The 17,695-nt window shown below is 24.2% G+C and overlaps 2 protein-coding genes and 1 long non-coding RNA gene across 3 annotated transcripts in view; 2 read left to right on the forward strand and 1 right to left on the reverse strand.

Moving 5' to 3' along the window:
• The window catches only part of Spri (Src homology 2 domain-containing protein sprint), a 328,447-nt gene that overhangs the window by 203,143 nt on the left and 107,609 nt on the right, over positions 1-17,695 (reverse strand). The window lies entirely within an intron of this gene.
• LOC140668872 (uncharacterized) lies at positions 2,995-7,066 on the forward strand. The gene is made up of 5 exons (XM_072898193.1): positions 2,995-3,108; positions 4,098-4,182; positions 4,759-4,805; positions 5,228-5,345; positions 6,772-7,066. The coding sequence occupies exons 1-5, from the start codon at positions 3,076-3,078 to the stop codon at positions 6,861-6,863; spliced, it is 375 nt and encodes a 124-aa protein (XP_072754294.1). The 5' UTR covers positions 2,995-3,075; the 3' UTR covers positions 6,864-7,066.
• Positions 11,535-14,636, forward strand: LOC140668691 (uncharacterized). Its single transcript, XR_012047213.1, has 3 exons — positions 11,535-11,586; positions 13,307-13,424; positions 14,075-14,636. It is a non-coding gene; the product is annotated as an uncharacterized lncRNA (long non-coding RNA).

The raw sequence follows: 17,695 nt of genomic DNA on the forward strand, positions 1-17,695 counted from the left end.
TTTTATTTTAATCATATACTTTTCAGCCCTTACTTGTATGTCTTCTATAGATATATTTCGAAAATATACGTAAAGAGTAAAAGTAAGATAATTAGATGAGACACAGTAGAAAATTTCTAACATTTACAGATTTACTCTTTATCTTTAAAAAGGTAGATAAATAATAAACTACAACTTTTATCAATGTTTAATAAAGAAATTATTTTTGATTTAAATGTAAATAATAGTATATTATATGAAATAGTCAATACGAATAATAATATAGTATTTTATAGTTAGCTGATCTGTTTTGCAATTGTACATTTTTAACACAAATGTCTCAGTATTTAAGTAAGAAATAACGATTAATTGTAATTATTATTTTTGATATTTAAATAACAAAATTCAAGTTAACAATTGCTATTTTCAATGACGCAGGAAAAAAAGAGATTTACACATTTACATATTCAAAAATGTATAACTCTATCTGTTTCATAATTTATTTTTCCATATTATCATTATACTGACTATGTTTCTTGAAGGCAAATCAATAATATACATATGTAAAAAAGATTTCTAATAAACATATTAAAATTAATAAATTAAATTAATTAATAATTTAATTAATTAATTAATTAATATATTAAAATAATCAAATTACAGCTTAATTAAGCACTTTAACATATATATTGATAATCATATAAATATATATACAAGAAAAACAACACATTCTGATTTTTTTTACTAACAAAAAAGATAAAATTATTTAATGTAATTATTATTTATATTTTTTTCAATTTTAAACTCGAGAAAAAATAGGTATAGTATGATTATATATCAATATACATAATTAAATGTGAAAAGATCTGATAATATATGTAACTTTATATGATCATATAATAATATTAATATATATATTTAATGATAATAATGAAAATAACTTTTATTACATCAATCTAATAATCCAATCAATTTAATAACGCAATTTCTTGTTACAATTATAAAAATATTTATGCTTGTAATAACATTGAAAATTTTCTTAAAATGGCATAAAAAATAATAAGAAAATTATTGTATCCCATGAGCACATGAGATCACACGTATAGTATGTTGATTTTTCTTATTATATTTGATGTATGATATTATCAAGTACCTACATTACGCATATGTGCATTATGGTTCTATGTATATGCGATGCATTAGTGCGGAATAGTTTTCCTGCGCAAAAGTACATCCGTGTTTTGAGTCATTACTTATGCATAATAAGACTTATAAGCAATTGTTCAGTATGCAATTGAAGTTATCAGTAAACTAGATTGTTAGTAAAACGATGTGGGCAAGTATTCCGTTGGTAACAGTTTTATAGACTAACAAATAATTTACTTTTTCAATTTAAAAAATAAAAATTGTATGATAAAATAGTTACACATATACGAATGTATACCTAAATAATAAATTGTTATAATTTGTTATAACTTTATATTTAAATAATAATAAAAAAGTGAAAAGAAAGTTATAATATATGTACTATCATTTCTGTCATAATCATTTATAAAAATAATTATAAAAATTTATAAAAATAGTATTTATAAAAATTTATAAAAATAATTCAAAATACCTCGAAACATATAAAAAATACGAAAAACATTTAAAATAAATACGAAAATACGAAAACATTTAAAATAAAAGTTGTTTGGCTCAAAGAGAAACATAAGATGATGTCATATAGATTAATATCAGAAGCATTTAATTGGAAGGTTATTTTTCTTACAAAAACAATAAATGCTCTGTCACACACCCATACATATATGTATATATTAATTCTTATATATTAAATCTTCACTTTTTCAAAACAAATAAAAACACTTATTCGTAACATATACCTCTGCAATTTCCAAGAAGAAATAGGAATAATAAACCACTTTGCATGATTTATTAATCATGAATTTTCCGAGAAACAGAAGAATCTTACACGTATTATGCAAAACGTGTGAATATAATTTTTCTCGAATCTTCCTTTTTTCAGAAACCTGAAAAATTTCCGCTTCTGAGATCGAGATAAAAATATGTTCAACAGATAATAGAGCGAAAATATAATAACGCAAAGATTAAGTAAAAAATAAACTACTTATTCTCTAATCCGAACATCATAACAATCTATGTGAAACCCGAGAAAAAATAAACTTATGTAATTACACGTAATTAATCTGAAATTTGATACGATATGACCTGACCATATATGTATAATAATATCCGAAATTTGACGTGATATAATCTTATCTTTATATAATCATATTCGATCTATTTTCATCAGATCTAGCTAAAGACGATTATATAAAGATATGATTATAAGATCATGGAGACTTAAGAGAATCAAAGCGGCATCAGTAGTCATCATCATTACATAACTGAAAAGATGTTAGAATATAATGAATGGATGAATAGATAAGATATAATAATTGTAACCAATTTTTAATTCTAATTTTTGTGAATCGACAAGTCACAGTTAACTTCTAATAAGTTGTCAAAGTAAAAATGAAGAAAAAATTTATTATCTATTATCATTATTTATTATTTATCATTTATTTAATCTTTATTCTCTATTCTTTATGCCTCCTTCTTTATTTTCTACTCAATTTTATATATTTATATATGTATGTCTTTTTTCTCTTTTATTTTTTATTCTTTATTATTTATTGTTGTATTTTTAATATATATTAAAGTATGATAATAAAATCGATAGAATGCGTATTAATTTTGTATCTTTATATAAAAAAAAATAAACAGTTATTGTTTATTATTTATCATTTTCTACAGTAAATCTCTCATTTTGTTCCGCTTAATTATTATTCAAGTAGCGCATTACGCCAAGAAACCGATTAAATAAGATTGCTCTATTCAATGTAACATCAACATTATCTATAGCACATTAATGTTTTTGCCAATGTGTTCTGCAATTAATATCACAATACATCGTTAACTTAATCGTTTGGTACTCACATATAAATACAATTGAAATATCGATTTGCATCAGTTGAAGTATAGAAGTGCAGAGGAGAACCAAAATCAGTGCATCTTGTATTCAAAAACAACAGGATGAAGACTCTTACTCTTGTAACGTGTCTACTGGTGAGTGAAAAGCAATAAAAAAAAAACAAACTACTAGTTTCCGAGCCGATAATATGAAAGAAATAATTTTGATATTTGTTTCTTCCTTAAGTCATTAACCAAAATCTAAAGTAAATTCAATTTTTTTCTGCTTTCTGTACTCTCGAATTTTGATATATTATTATTGCAACTACAGTATAGAATTCTTAAGAATTGATTAATTTTGGCATTTCTCCACATTTTCATAAACACTAATGTTGCGGCCCTTTATATCATAATAACCCGATTATGTAACAATTTATTGTAACTGCTACCAAATATGTTCTTGGATTCTCATATTAATTTTTCTTTTATACACTACGCAAAAAAATTAAAGAGCCACTTTCTTTCATATAAAAAAGGTCAATTTTCAAGTATTACCCGGTAAAAAATTTGTTATGTATAATCATATATGATATATGACCATATAAAATTATATAGAAATATATAAAATTTTATATAAGTTATGTATAATTATATATAATAATATATGACTTATTGTATAATTATATATAATTTTATATTAATGTTGGCTAAATATCAGACAACGATAATACAAAATTATGCATACTGTACGTAACTATACATAACTTATACAGAATTTTATATATTTCTATATACTTTTATATTGTTATATATAATTATATATGAGAAATTTTTTACCGGGTAGTTGTAACTTCTTTACGAATAATCGGAATAAAAAAGCGTTTCAAAGCTTGCAGTTTCTAGTTTTAGAATCTTTAAATGAATTTCAATTCTTCCTATTTGTTACAAAATTACATTGTAAGAAAGCGATGTCCATCGATTGAACAAATTTTTCAAAAGTTTGTCCAAGAATACCGAATTAAAAAAAATCCTAGCACGATTTCATTAATTGTATGTTAAAGGGCAGAGTTATATAATATGAATAATATTTATGAAAATAATATTTATAGAAAATGTAAAAACGATGATTTTTTTATATTTTTCAGGCAATTTCTCTTGCCAGTGATATTGAAATACTGAAAGAATTCTATGATGTTTACGCAAGTTGTCTCACTGAAGTGAATGCGCAGGGTAAGTATCGATAATGTTATAATTAAATAAAGAATTTAAATAAATACAAATTGTAAAATGTCAAATACTTATTAAATAAAATTACACAAAAATTGTGTATTTCATAGTTTTTAAATCTTTTATTATAAATATAATCATAATATGCATTTCCAAAACCAATTCTTCAATATTTTTCTGCCAAAAGAAAGAGAAACAATTTTCTTCTAAAATAAAAAAAAAGAGTTTTTCTCTTCAAACCAATAATATTATTACATTAAAATTTATATGTTATTATATTACATACATTTAAATATATATATTATTAAATTAAAACAAAATTAATATTAAAATTAATATTAAATTAAAACAAAATTATTAAATTACAATATTATTAAATTAAAACAAAATTAATATTAAAATATGATAAATAATTTGCGTCAAAGATTCTGCTTTATATAGAAGATAATATTAAATAAACATATATTCTATATTTAAAACACATTTTTAAATATATTTTTAAACAAGTTTTACACATATTTTAATTACCAAATTATATGTGAAAAATATAAAATTGTATTATTAAACTTATAATTTCAGAATGGACGCCGGAAGTGGTTAAATGTCAACTTCAAAAGGACGGACTGGTACGTATGTACATGAAACTAGAATATAGATAAATCATCATATAGATAAAATTTACATAATTTACATAAAGAATAATTTTTCATAATATGCCAATATTGTTTTATTTGTAAATTACAAATAAACAAAATAAACTGTATAAGATAAATAAAGTTCAAACATAATAATTTGAATTTTTAAACAATAATAGTAATTAATAAAAGCTATTCATATAGAAGAAGAGAAAGATCAGTTAATTTATTTCTTTGCACAAAAAAATAATATTAATTATATCACACGCATAGAAATAATTTTTAGATTAATTAGAAACATGAATTCTATTTTAAATTGTTAATTAAATCATTTATCATTTGAACAATTTTTGTAAACTTACAAATTTTATAATTTGTTAATAATAAATTGTACTATTTTATTAATCTTTCAGATCGACGAACAAGGTGTACTTAAAAAGGAAGAACTTACTGCAAAATTTGACAATATCATCTCCGATGAGACCAACTTAAGTCAAGCAAAAGAACTTATTTCCACATGCTACGATCAAGGTACATGGAATATGTAGTAATACATATTTTATATAAATGACATCTTGTTATTTATATCATATATTATTTTAAATTGCAATTTTAAATTACTATTTTATTATATATAATATGTATATCGTTGTTATATTAATTTATTATTTATATTATATTATTTTTTATATATTATTATTTATTATTACGTTATATATTATCTTATAGGTTTTATATATTATTTTATATTATTTCCCGGTAAAAAATTTCTCATATATAATTATATATAACAATATAAAAGTATATAGAAATATATAAAATTCTGTATAAGTTATGTATAGTTACGTACAGTATGCATAATTTTGTATTATCGTTGACTGACATTTAGCCAACATTAATATAAAATTATATATAATTATACAATAAGTCATATATTATTATATATAATTATACATAACTTATATAAAATTTTATATATTTCTATATAATTTTATATGGTCATATGTCATATATGATTATACGTAACAAATTTTTTACCGGGTTTATATATTATTTTACATATTTTTATGTTTTATTGTTTATATATTGCTTATATATATTAATACAATAGTGAATAATTATAAATAATAGTGAATAAATGGCTACAAAATTTAAGCTATAAACAATATTTCTCTATTTCGTTATTACTTTTTTTTATAATTAGAAATTATAATTAAATCAAAATTTTCTCTTTTCTATGATAATATGTATATGTATATATAATACATATAAGAAATAATAATATATATATCAAATAAAATCTAATCACTAAACAATATAGGTAATGGAGAGCAAATATATCGTACGAACAAATCTTCTTGATTGCACATTTAAACTGAACAACCGTCGGAGACTGTCCAAAACACTGCTAATAGTCTAATTCATTTATAGTTTTAATATTTGTTTATATTTTTGTAAAAGACATTTTATTTATAATTAATTCTTTGCGCTGATGAAGACTCAAATAGAGCTCGAAACGTTCGCTTTTAATTTAATTGAATTTAATTTACTTTACATTGTTGTTTATTTTCGGGATAATGTCGATTTTGCGATTACTTTACGTGTTTATCATAAATACTCCCAATAATAATTTATACCTAATTAGTTCTTCGTGCCGATATATATTACTAATCTCGACATATGTATAATTTCGATTTAATTTTGTTATCATATAAAATATTGGCCAGTACAAGAAACAATTACACTGTATTATTGATTTAATTTAATATTCTCAATTGTTACCTATCCTGTTCGTACGATATATTTGCTCTCCATTCCTTATATTGCTTAGTGATTAGATTTTATTTTTTAAGAGAGCCTTGATAATATTTATTTAATATATGTATATTAAAATTATATATAATTTTTTTTGCAAAACTAAATGATTTTTAACAACTTATTTTATTCTAAATTGCAGGATATCAAACTCCAGGAAGCAATGACGACAAACTTATGACAACTATACAGTGCTCAATGCAAATAACAGATTATATCGATAAACTCGAATAAAAAAAGAATGTACATTTCTTCTTTTACGTAGTATTAAAAATAATGACACGGCAAAATGACGCGGCAATCATATGAATGATTAAATATTAGTAATTTGACTAACTATAACTATATATACTTTTTCGAAGAACTTGGTCTTGTGTCTATGAATTGTAGTTGACTATCTTGCGTGCCTTTATTTCAATAAAATGTATGTATAATAATTTTTAAAATATTATAAAAAAACCTGTCTTTTATACATTAGTACTATAAACTTATATTCGGAAATAAGTTTGATAGACTAATTAAAAAAACACATAAAGATCTATTTCTGATAATACAACCTTCTAACTGTAGTTTGCAAGGGTTGCAAACCATATTTGCGCATAGTCTTGTTTCTCATAGTCTCTTATAATAGACTAAAAAAAAATTTCTATTTTTTGTATTATAATAACAATAAAATTATATTATTAAGTTTGTAATTTATATATTTTAGAATAGATACTGGAAATAGTTAAATGAAAAGAATGAACGGGTATATATGTACATACATACACATGTAAATAAATTATTATATAGATAAAGTATACATAACTTACACAGAGAAATATTTTGCGTAAAAGTACTAAAATTTTTTATTTTAAAAATTAGAAAAAATAAACCGTAACATAAATAAAGTTCAAACAATATAATTTAGATTTATAAACAATAATCATATGTATATGTGTGAGATATAAAAGCTATTGCCGTAAATCGTATTTTATTTGTAATCCGCGCGCTTTTATTGTTTGCCTGTCTATGCTTATATATTGCATATCGATTATTTTCGATTTTAGTTGTTCCATACTAGTTATTACATTATCTTACTTATGTCTAATAATATCCATCTTGCATGTGCAGTGTAGCGAGAGAATTATTCATTTTATAATAAACTACTTGTCATTTCTAAATAATCAAACCGAAATAATACAGATTAATTCCCTCACACGATACCGCTGCATATTAACAACAGCTACCTGGTAAAAAATTTTTATATATAATCAGACAATCTAATTATACAAATTTATATACAAAATTTGTCCACTTTATATATAATTATATATAATTATGGCGTTCGTGCTTATAGCATGCCTGCTGGTAAGTGGAAAGCAAGTTTTACAAACATTGTGTGAACTATATATAAAAACGATATAAAAGTAAATGAAGAGATTCTTAAATTGTAAAAAAAAAATTTAAATAAATTCCAAGTTTGCGTTTTTTGTACTCTCGAATTTTAAGACGTCATAACTGCTACTAATTACACGCTGCCAAATACACTTATTCTTATCGAGTCCTTTCTTATAATATCGCGATTTTAATAGTAATACAAGAAATTTGATTAAAGAAGAACTACTGGAAAGCTCTTCAAAATAATTCACAAATAGATATTAAAAGACATAGCGATAATATAAATTGAAAATTTTTATTTAAAATGTTTATGTCTTAAACCCATATAAAATTAGAAATATTTCAAAATGTGGATTTACATATGTCTTTACCTTAAAACTGTAATTTGATTTGCTTTAAGAACATTGACATTCTATTCCATATGTCACAATGTTTTGGCAATAAAAATAATTTTTTACATACTAAGATTATTTTTATTTTATTTTACTAGTTATATATTGTTTGTTCCATCATTGTTGATTAACTTACATTTAATTATACATTCCTTACAACAATTAGAGGAACACTTGAATTTTCTTGAAAAATAGACAAAATTCAACTAGCTGCAACATCGATAAAAATGAATAAAATTTAAATTTAAAAATAGAATTTGAAATCTCTCGAATGCTCACCATTATTTTTATGTTTCTGTCAGTTTGATAATTTTTACCTGTAAGAAACTTTGAGCTGGAAAAAAGATTCTAATGTGAAAACTTAAAATTTTTCTTACAAAATCGTTCTTTTTTATGATTTTTTTACTACGTTACCGTCGATTAAATATAAAATAAGCACTTTGACTTTGATCGCACAAAACTTTGCTAAAAATCGTCGTACCACGATGAGCTAAAAAGATTCTTAAATCTAAAACTTTGCTACATCAAATGGTATATATGTCAAATTTTTTTAACGTACATGTAAACACGCTACGAATGGATGTTTTCATCAATAACGTTAAAATTGAAAATCGATTTTTCATTTTTTTAATTTCACCAAGAAAACAATTGTGGGGAACAACAACAAAAATCTTCATGGTTCTTCATGGTTTTTATACTTTAAAGTATACTGAATTTAACAAAAAATTGTCGAATTGGGCAATTAAAAATTTCTAAATTTATCTAGCTATGTATGAGTATATGTATATTATACGTTATATTTTATAATTAATTCGTTTATTAATATAGTTAAGTAGAAATGTTTTACTATAAAAAAATTTTGCATAAAACATTTTTTTATATCTCGAGTAGTTTTCGAGTTATATCGAAAAAAGCGAAAAGTCACACTCTATATATGAAGAATCGTTTCACTCATAAAATTAACATGATATTATCATTAAAAGCCTGTTTGATATAAATACGCAGTTGAAGTAATAATCCGCGACAATTTCTCATTTTCAAAGTAGTTTCAAAACACAGCAGAATAGAGAAACTCGTGCTTATAGCGTATTTTCTGGTAAGTGGAAAGCAAACTGCAAAAACCAGCAATTTCCGCCATAGGTATTTATTTAGTTTTGGAAAAAATAATTTAGATATATATTTTTTTTAAGTATTTAAAAGAATTCTAAAGAAATTCAAGATTTGCAGTTTTTATACTCTTGAAACTTGATATATCATTATTTCAACTAATTAAACGCCGCCAAGCACACTTAAAGACTCCTTTATTGAGCTTTCTCGTGTTATCGCAATTTTATAGAAACATGAAGGACTTAATTGAGAAAAATATTGCAAAAGCTTTACAAAATTTACATAATTCAGCTACATATTTAAATAATAATAGAGCGTAAAAAGAATTTCACATTTCTATACAATATTAAATTGAAATTTATATAGGAACAGAAGTATTTGAAAGTACAGATTTCCAACTTTTTGCCTTTGAACAGCAACTTGGTCAGCATTAAGAATTTTAATATTCTATTCCATATATCAATACAAAATGTTCTAATAATAAAAATTAAATTATATTTAATTCAAATCACGCAAACAAGCCATTGTTTCTATAAATATATAGATTAAATTTGTTTAGTTTTACTTTAATCATTCGTTTTACCATAATTTAAATTAACTTTTATTTAATTAATATTATAACATATTATATATATATATATATATATATATATATACTTTAGTACAATGATATTATTTTTTTCATAAATGATTCCGCTGTTTATCGTATATACCTATGTATGCGTACACTTTTTGAAATGTTTGATATTTTTAGTTTTGTAACTGATATCGTAATAATTTGCTACATTATGTTATAGATAAGTACGTAATGTACGTATAATAATTATGTAATACAATAAACGGCAAACGGTCTTTTCTGCTCAATTGCGTCACTCAAACAATTAAGTTGTTGCCGATAACGCTTATCAATGACGGTTTTACATGGTTTAAGCAACTCATAATACAGTTTAATATCCTTCAATGTAACCCATCAATGCACATGCATCATCCGCGAGATTAAAATTTTCTTCTCGGAATCTCTGGAACCCTTTTTTACATGTGCTGTAAGATACATCAGATTATTTATGTATTTAACCTCACTAGCATTTTTTAAAAATTGGAACGCGAGAAGCATGCAATGTCTGACATGCTGCTTTTTGGACGTCATTGTGCTCATTACACTGTTTCTTAAGGTTGTGTCAGTTGTAGAGTCGAGTATTATAGTTTTTGAAATTTGTATTTTGAAATCCTAACATAGCGGTAAGAAATGTTCCGTTTAATAAGTGATATAATTGATAAACAATTTAGGGGCCGAAAATTAATTTGTACACTTAAAAATGTGTTCTTCATAAATTTTTAATTTAATTTTTAGTATAAGAATTTATATTAAACTTATATTTAAAATGCTATACTTGATAACAGTCAACGTGCTGATTTTTTTGAATAAACAGTATAACGTTTTTTTTCTTAATTAAAATGCATAATGCAATATCATGTTATTTCTTTCTTGTTAAATAAAAAAACAAATATTTTTTCAGTAAATAGAATGTATAATGTATGTACTTACATCAAATATTAGTTATCTGAACAATAGTAGAAAGACTGATTTCTCAATGCAGTAAAAATTTATAAAGCGCAAAAACATTTGAGTAATATATTAAATTTAAATAATTTCAAAAAATTTAATTAATGTAACAAAAATATTTTTTTTTAATTTTCAGGCAATTTCCTATGCAAGTGATCCAGCAATAATAAAGAAATTATTTGTTTCCTACTATGTTTGCATCCAGGAATTAAATGCGCCAAGTTAATATTGATTATACAACAATTAAATATTGAATATTAAATAAATTCAAACTATAAAAATGTCATATTAACTCAAAAAAATTGAAAACAAAATTTTCAAAGTTTATATTTGTCAATGACATTAGAGAAATAAATTATATATTTTAGTTTTAAAACAAATTATATTTATTAATTTATTTAATTGCCAAATTATAAACATACATATGGAATTATATTAGCAAATTTCTAATTTACATATTTTAGAGGGTTGGACACCAGAAGTGGTGAAATGTGCGCTCGGAAAATTCGATGCGGTATGTATGTACACACTTATACAAACATATTTATTACATAGATTAAACATACATGGGGTAAACTAGGGTATGATGGCCATACGGAAAAGTTGGCCATAGGCTGTAATTTTTTCAATAATCGCTTCATAGTGCGCTTTTTTAGTCATTATCAAAGATAATCGACATTTACAGTAGTTTATGTGCATACGTTATTCGAAATAACGATATTGTGAATCTTATATCATATTTTTACTTTTGACTACCTGCAAAGTTTTTCATGTGTCCACTAAAAACTGTTATAACGTCGAATAAATTACAGTCAAGCTATCGTAATCGACGTTAGACATATTATAAAGATATGTAAATTGTTATATAACCTATAATTTTTATTTTCGTTTTCACTATTTTTTTATAAATATTATGCCCATTTTTCCGTCACTATGGTCATCTTTTCCTTAAAAATTGGGTAAGATGGCCAATACTTATGTTGTACTATTTTGATAATATAAAATTTCTATTAAATATTTTCCTTTTAATTTCGATAATATTACGTAATTTAAGCTTCAGTGAAGATAATATGCCAAACACTATTAAAAAGATAACAAAAATAAAAGTATGTTTTTTGCATTTTAAAAAATTATGGCCATTTTACCCGAGTTTACCCTATATTATGCAAGGAATATTTTTTGAAAATGCTAATATCAATTTCTGTAATTATTGAGCAAATTCGCAATTATATATTGTTTGAATTAACTATAGAATCTAAAGTTACATAAATTCATGACAAATCGATATATACAAACACGAATAATTCGGAAAATTTTTTGGCCCTCTTCAGCGCAAGCAATATAAATTAATTTACTTTAACATAACCGCAAACAACCCTAGAATGTATTGGATGTGTGACTAAATTGTGAACTCTATTAATTATCAGGATCGAAAATATTACGTAAAAGAGCGTAATATTTTCGATCCTGATAATTAGTAGCGTAGTAATTTGTATATACCGATTTATTGTCACTAACTTATGTAATTCTAGATTCTAATATAGTTAATTCAAACAATATATAATTGCGAATTTGCTCAATAATTACAGAACTTGACTCATTGCCCATTATTTCTTATTTTATTAATAATACACAGCCTCTCATTTTTACAATTTAATATTATTTTACTTCCTAAATTAAAATGAAATAGATTGTAACCAAATTTTATTCAAAATTTTGCTTAATATATATAATTAGAATTTAAAAAAGATAATATAGTACATGGGTCAAATGTAAAAATATAACATATAACTAATTATATGAAAAAAATCTGATAAAATATATGTAATTTTATATAATCATATATAATAATATCTGAAATTTGACGCGATATGATCTTTTTATAATCATATTAGATCATATCATACCAAATTTTGGATTTAATTAAATATGATCTTACATACACAATTACATCAGTCTATTCTTTTTCAAACAATTATATTCCTAGGACATTCCTAAATTTTAAATTCCAATTTATCTATTAAACTAATAACAAGTCATTGTATGTAATTAAAAATTATTAGAATATGCAATAACGTCATGTTTGCAATTTGTATGTGCGTAATAATGTCAAACTACTAATATGTACAAACGTACTTTTCTATTTTCATTTCTTTCATTTCTTTTCATTTCTTTTTTGTTGAACTTGTTAATGTAATATAAAAGTAAATAATGCTTTTTTATTGACTCTTTAGCTCGACAAACAAGGTTTTATTATAAAAGATGCCGTTTTTAAAGCACTCGATAGCCTTATTTCCAATAAAAACAAATTGTATAAAGCAAAACAGATAATTAGCACTTGCCTCGAACAAGGTAAATAGTAATTTTAGTAATGTATATTTTATATATAACATATTTTAATATTTATATTATATTTTATTTTGTATTATTATTTTATTCGTATTATTTATATAATTTATTTCTATATTTTACATATTATATTTTTAATGTTTTTCATTTTAATATTCTTATTTACATATATTTATTATTTCACATACAAACACACACACACATTTTATATATAATGCTATTTTTTATATATAATTATATATAATTTATATTTAAATATACAATATAGTATAAAATTATATATACATTATTTTTATACATAATTTTATACATAATTATTTATACATCATTTATACAATATTAATACTAAATAATATAATTACCAAGAACTGTAAATTTTAAAATATAAACAACTTTTTTTAATTATTTATTATCTTTTCTTCTAATCTATCTTTCCTATCTTTTCTTCTATTTTATTTATAATTAAAAATTATAATTAGAAACCAATTTTTTTAAATATTACTGTATACAATATAATATAATATACATTAAAATACTTAATTATACACATTAAAATTATATAGTATCTGTTTATAGTATCTATTATACATATAGTATCTCTAGTTTCTTAAAACAAAATTATTTTTAACAACATGCTTTATTCTAAATTGCAGAGCAAGACTCAAAAAAAAGCATCAATGAAACAACTATGGCAGCTTATAAGTGCGTATCACAAGTAATCCCTCTGTTCGATGCATTTCCACATTAAGAAAGAGTTATATTTTCTTTATATATTTATATAATCCTTTATATATTTACTTTGCTGAGTTTAGATCTAGATGTAAGGTCATTTCTACTAAGTGCTTTAATCTGTACATAGCTGTTACGGAGGATTCAATGTTTGAGAATATTAACACCTTCTGGAGGTTTATTAAATCTATGAAAAGTACAAATCCCATACCGGATTGCATTTTTAATAACAACTCATTCACAGATGATCCCTCCGTCATAGCTAATTTGTTTGCGGACCATTTTGAAGCTCTTTATACAAATAATAATAATGTGTAAGTTTCTGAATTGATGAAGGCGCATGACCTGTGTTTGCAAGATATTGATGTATCAATCGGCGAGGTTTCAGAGCGCTTGAAACGTTAAATGTAAATGTGGGCTCTGGTGTCGATGGAGTCTCTCCGAGACTTTTAAGAGCGTGCAAATACGTAATGGTCAGGATATTGTGGATAATATATAATAAGTCTCTGGCGAGTGGTATATGTTTCCGAGCGAATGGAAGCTGTGCATTGTGTCTTCGATCTTTAAGAATGGAGACAGATCCGTAGTTTCCAATTATAGACTTATTTGCAAACAAAATGTCATGGCAAAGATATTTGAAAATATTGTTGCGACCAAACTTTCATCTTTATTAAAGAATATTATTATCGGCGAACAGCATGGTTTCGTGAAGGGGCGCTCCGTCACTACCAACCTAGTTTTATACCACGACTATACATGTAATGCGGTCGAAAGGGGCGAGCAGGTTTATTCAATATACACTGATGTCAGGAAGGCGTTTGGTAGTGTAAACCATGCTCTTCTGGCGGGAAAGTTGCGGGCGATGGGCATCAATGGTGCCTTACTGCTTTGGCTGTCTAGCTTCTTTTCTAACAGACGTCAAATATTAAATATAAGGGTGTCATGTCAAGGGAAATTAGTGTAACCTCGGGTTAGGAATTACTTTCCAATTTATTCATCAATGATATTAAGAATGTTTTATCTAAGTCTAACTTTCTTCTATATGCGGATGACCTGATTTTCAGTCTGGGTCGCTTGCAACGTGATCTTTACAACCTTGAGCAATGGTCGAAAAGTAATCATCTTCCGTTTAACCTAAATAAATGTTTTGTGATGCACTTTTCCAAAAAAAAGATCTACTCAATTACATCTCTGTCAACGAGAGTCCCATTTGTCTGCAATACGCAAATGGGACTCTCTTTGACAGAAATGTTGGACACACGATCGGTTATTCAATTCCCCTTCCATTTATATATATGTTCTAAGGTGTAATCATGTAATTGAGTAGATTTTTTTTTGGAAATGTTATCACAAAATGTATATATTTATATATGTTCTAAGTATACAAGTCACTTACTTACTATCTTAGCTAGTATAGCACAATAATACACACAATGAGGAATAATAAAGTTTATTTTATTGATGTTTAAAATGTATCAGTTTTGAAAATTTTTTTCTAATATACTCTTTTTGTTGACTTGAAGTCGCGCTTTTGCCTTCGGGGAATAAACGTAAATCAATATAAATTGTAATAATATTTTTTATCAATTCAGTTTGATGATTATTTAAAAAGTCCTGCTGCATAATATGTTCTGTCATTTTCGTATTATTAAAAAAGGAATGGCAAACAATTTTAAATACTTTTACAGTTAAAAAATTTTTAATACCTTTTTTCTTTAAAAATAATGTGATTATTTTCTCGAATACTAGTTTCGCATACTTGAGTAATTTTTATTACATCTTTAGATGGGAAAATTAATTTTCCTCTATTTTTTAAATTTATTAATAAAGAATCAGTAGACTCTGCCGTTAAAAAAGTAGAGCAAACATGGCAAATTTTTCCTAAAAGTTTTTTATAACAAATCCACTGATTTAATCACCTCCTCGACATACGTGCTAAGTAACCATAAAGTCGACAAATAATTGTGATCAAATATATCAGTAGATATTATATCATCGACTTCCGTGAATAAACCATCGCTTACTTTGTTATTTGACTTCTTCGTCGATGATACATATAAAATTTGTACATCATCAATTAAACAGTTCCCTCTTTCCGATGCCTCAATTTCATGTCTAACAAGTAGCCTTTTGTAACTACTTTCGAACTGTTTTGCATTAGGATTATTATTAAAACCTCCTCTGCTACGCAGTGCACTAAAAAAGGTTTCAAGGTGGTCTTGATTAATTTTGTATGCCAACAAATATGTAAGTCCCTTTTTTTTAAGAACATTAAAAAAGATTTTTTTAAAATTAGATTTATATAAAGATAAGAATTTAAAAGAATCCGCATGGGGGGAGATATGCATTATATTAAATGAATAAGGCTTTAACGAATTGGAACAGAAGCAAAGACAGAATTTCGGTAAATAATAATAATAATTAATTTCGTTAATATTTGGATTAAAATTTTATAAATTTGAGTTTATATTTTATACATAATCAATTATTGACTAATCGCTTAATCTTCCCAAGGAACTGATCCAATTTAGGAAATAAAATAATCAGCAAATGTTGTTCTAAGTGAATTAGCAGATATACCTCCTCGTATTGTTTGTGTATTTGACAAAAAATGGACTATGTGAATACGATAATCAATTGCTGCCGATTCGGCAAATTACCGATTCAGTCTAAAAAGTGTACCGTGTGAACGGGCTGTAACTGTAATTTACAAAGGTTGGAAACCATATATATTTGCTCACAGGGTTGTTTGTCATAGTCTCTTATAATAGACTGAAAAGAAGTTTTTATTTTTTGTATACAATAACAATCTATAATAACAATAAAATTGTGTTAATTGTATTAAATTTGACATTTATATTTTAGAATAGAGAGACACTAAAAGTAGTTTAAATGAAAAGAACGGACGAGTACACATGTACATACACATATAAATAAATTATTATATAGATAAATTATAAATAATTTACACAAGAAAAAAGGAAAGGCTATTTAGGACTCGGACGCAGAAATTAGTGCATAAATAAACATCACATATTTCTACTAATAATTACATTTGTTGAATTAAAGAAAAATGCTTCAATTAAATTCAAATTCTTCTCAATGAGAGTATGATATTTCAAAGAAAATTATTAATACACGCGTGTTATTTACAAAAAATTTTTCTCCGGTATGTCATTTAATAAATTAATGTGTCGCAATTTAGACAGAATAATGCATAAATCAGCACACGCAAATTCTTTAATAACAAAACTTCGATATAGAAAAACACACGCTGTATGTTCACCTTTTCGTCAAAACAAAGTCTAAGAGTCAACGACCGAAAACATAAATTAAACATGATGACTTGGCTAGTTAAATAGTGTGTTATGTTGACGACTATTTTTATTCATGATTTATTAATTTAGCATTTAACAATTAACATGCTGATAAATAATAAAAAAATTGTAAATTAAAATGAAAAATTGTAAATTAAAATTGTAAATTAAAATAAAAAATTAAAACAATGTTTATTAATAAAAAAAAGAATCTTAAAATTAATTGCG

Source organism: Anoplolepis gracilipes, chromosome 8 (genome assembly GCF_047496725.1).
Source record: "Anoplolepis gracilipes chromosome 8, ASM4749672v1, whole genome shotgun sequence".
Classification (NCBI taxonomy): domain Eukaryota; kingdom Metazoa; phylum Arthropoda; class Insecta; order Hymenoptera; family Formicidae; genus Anoplolepis; species Anoplolepis gracilipes.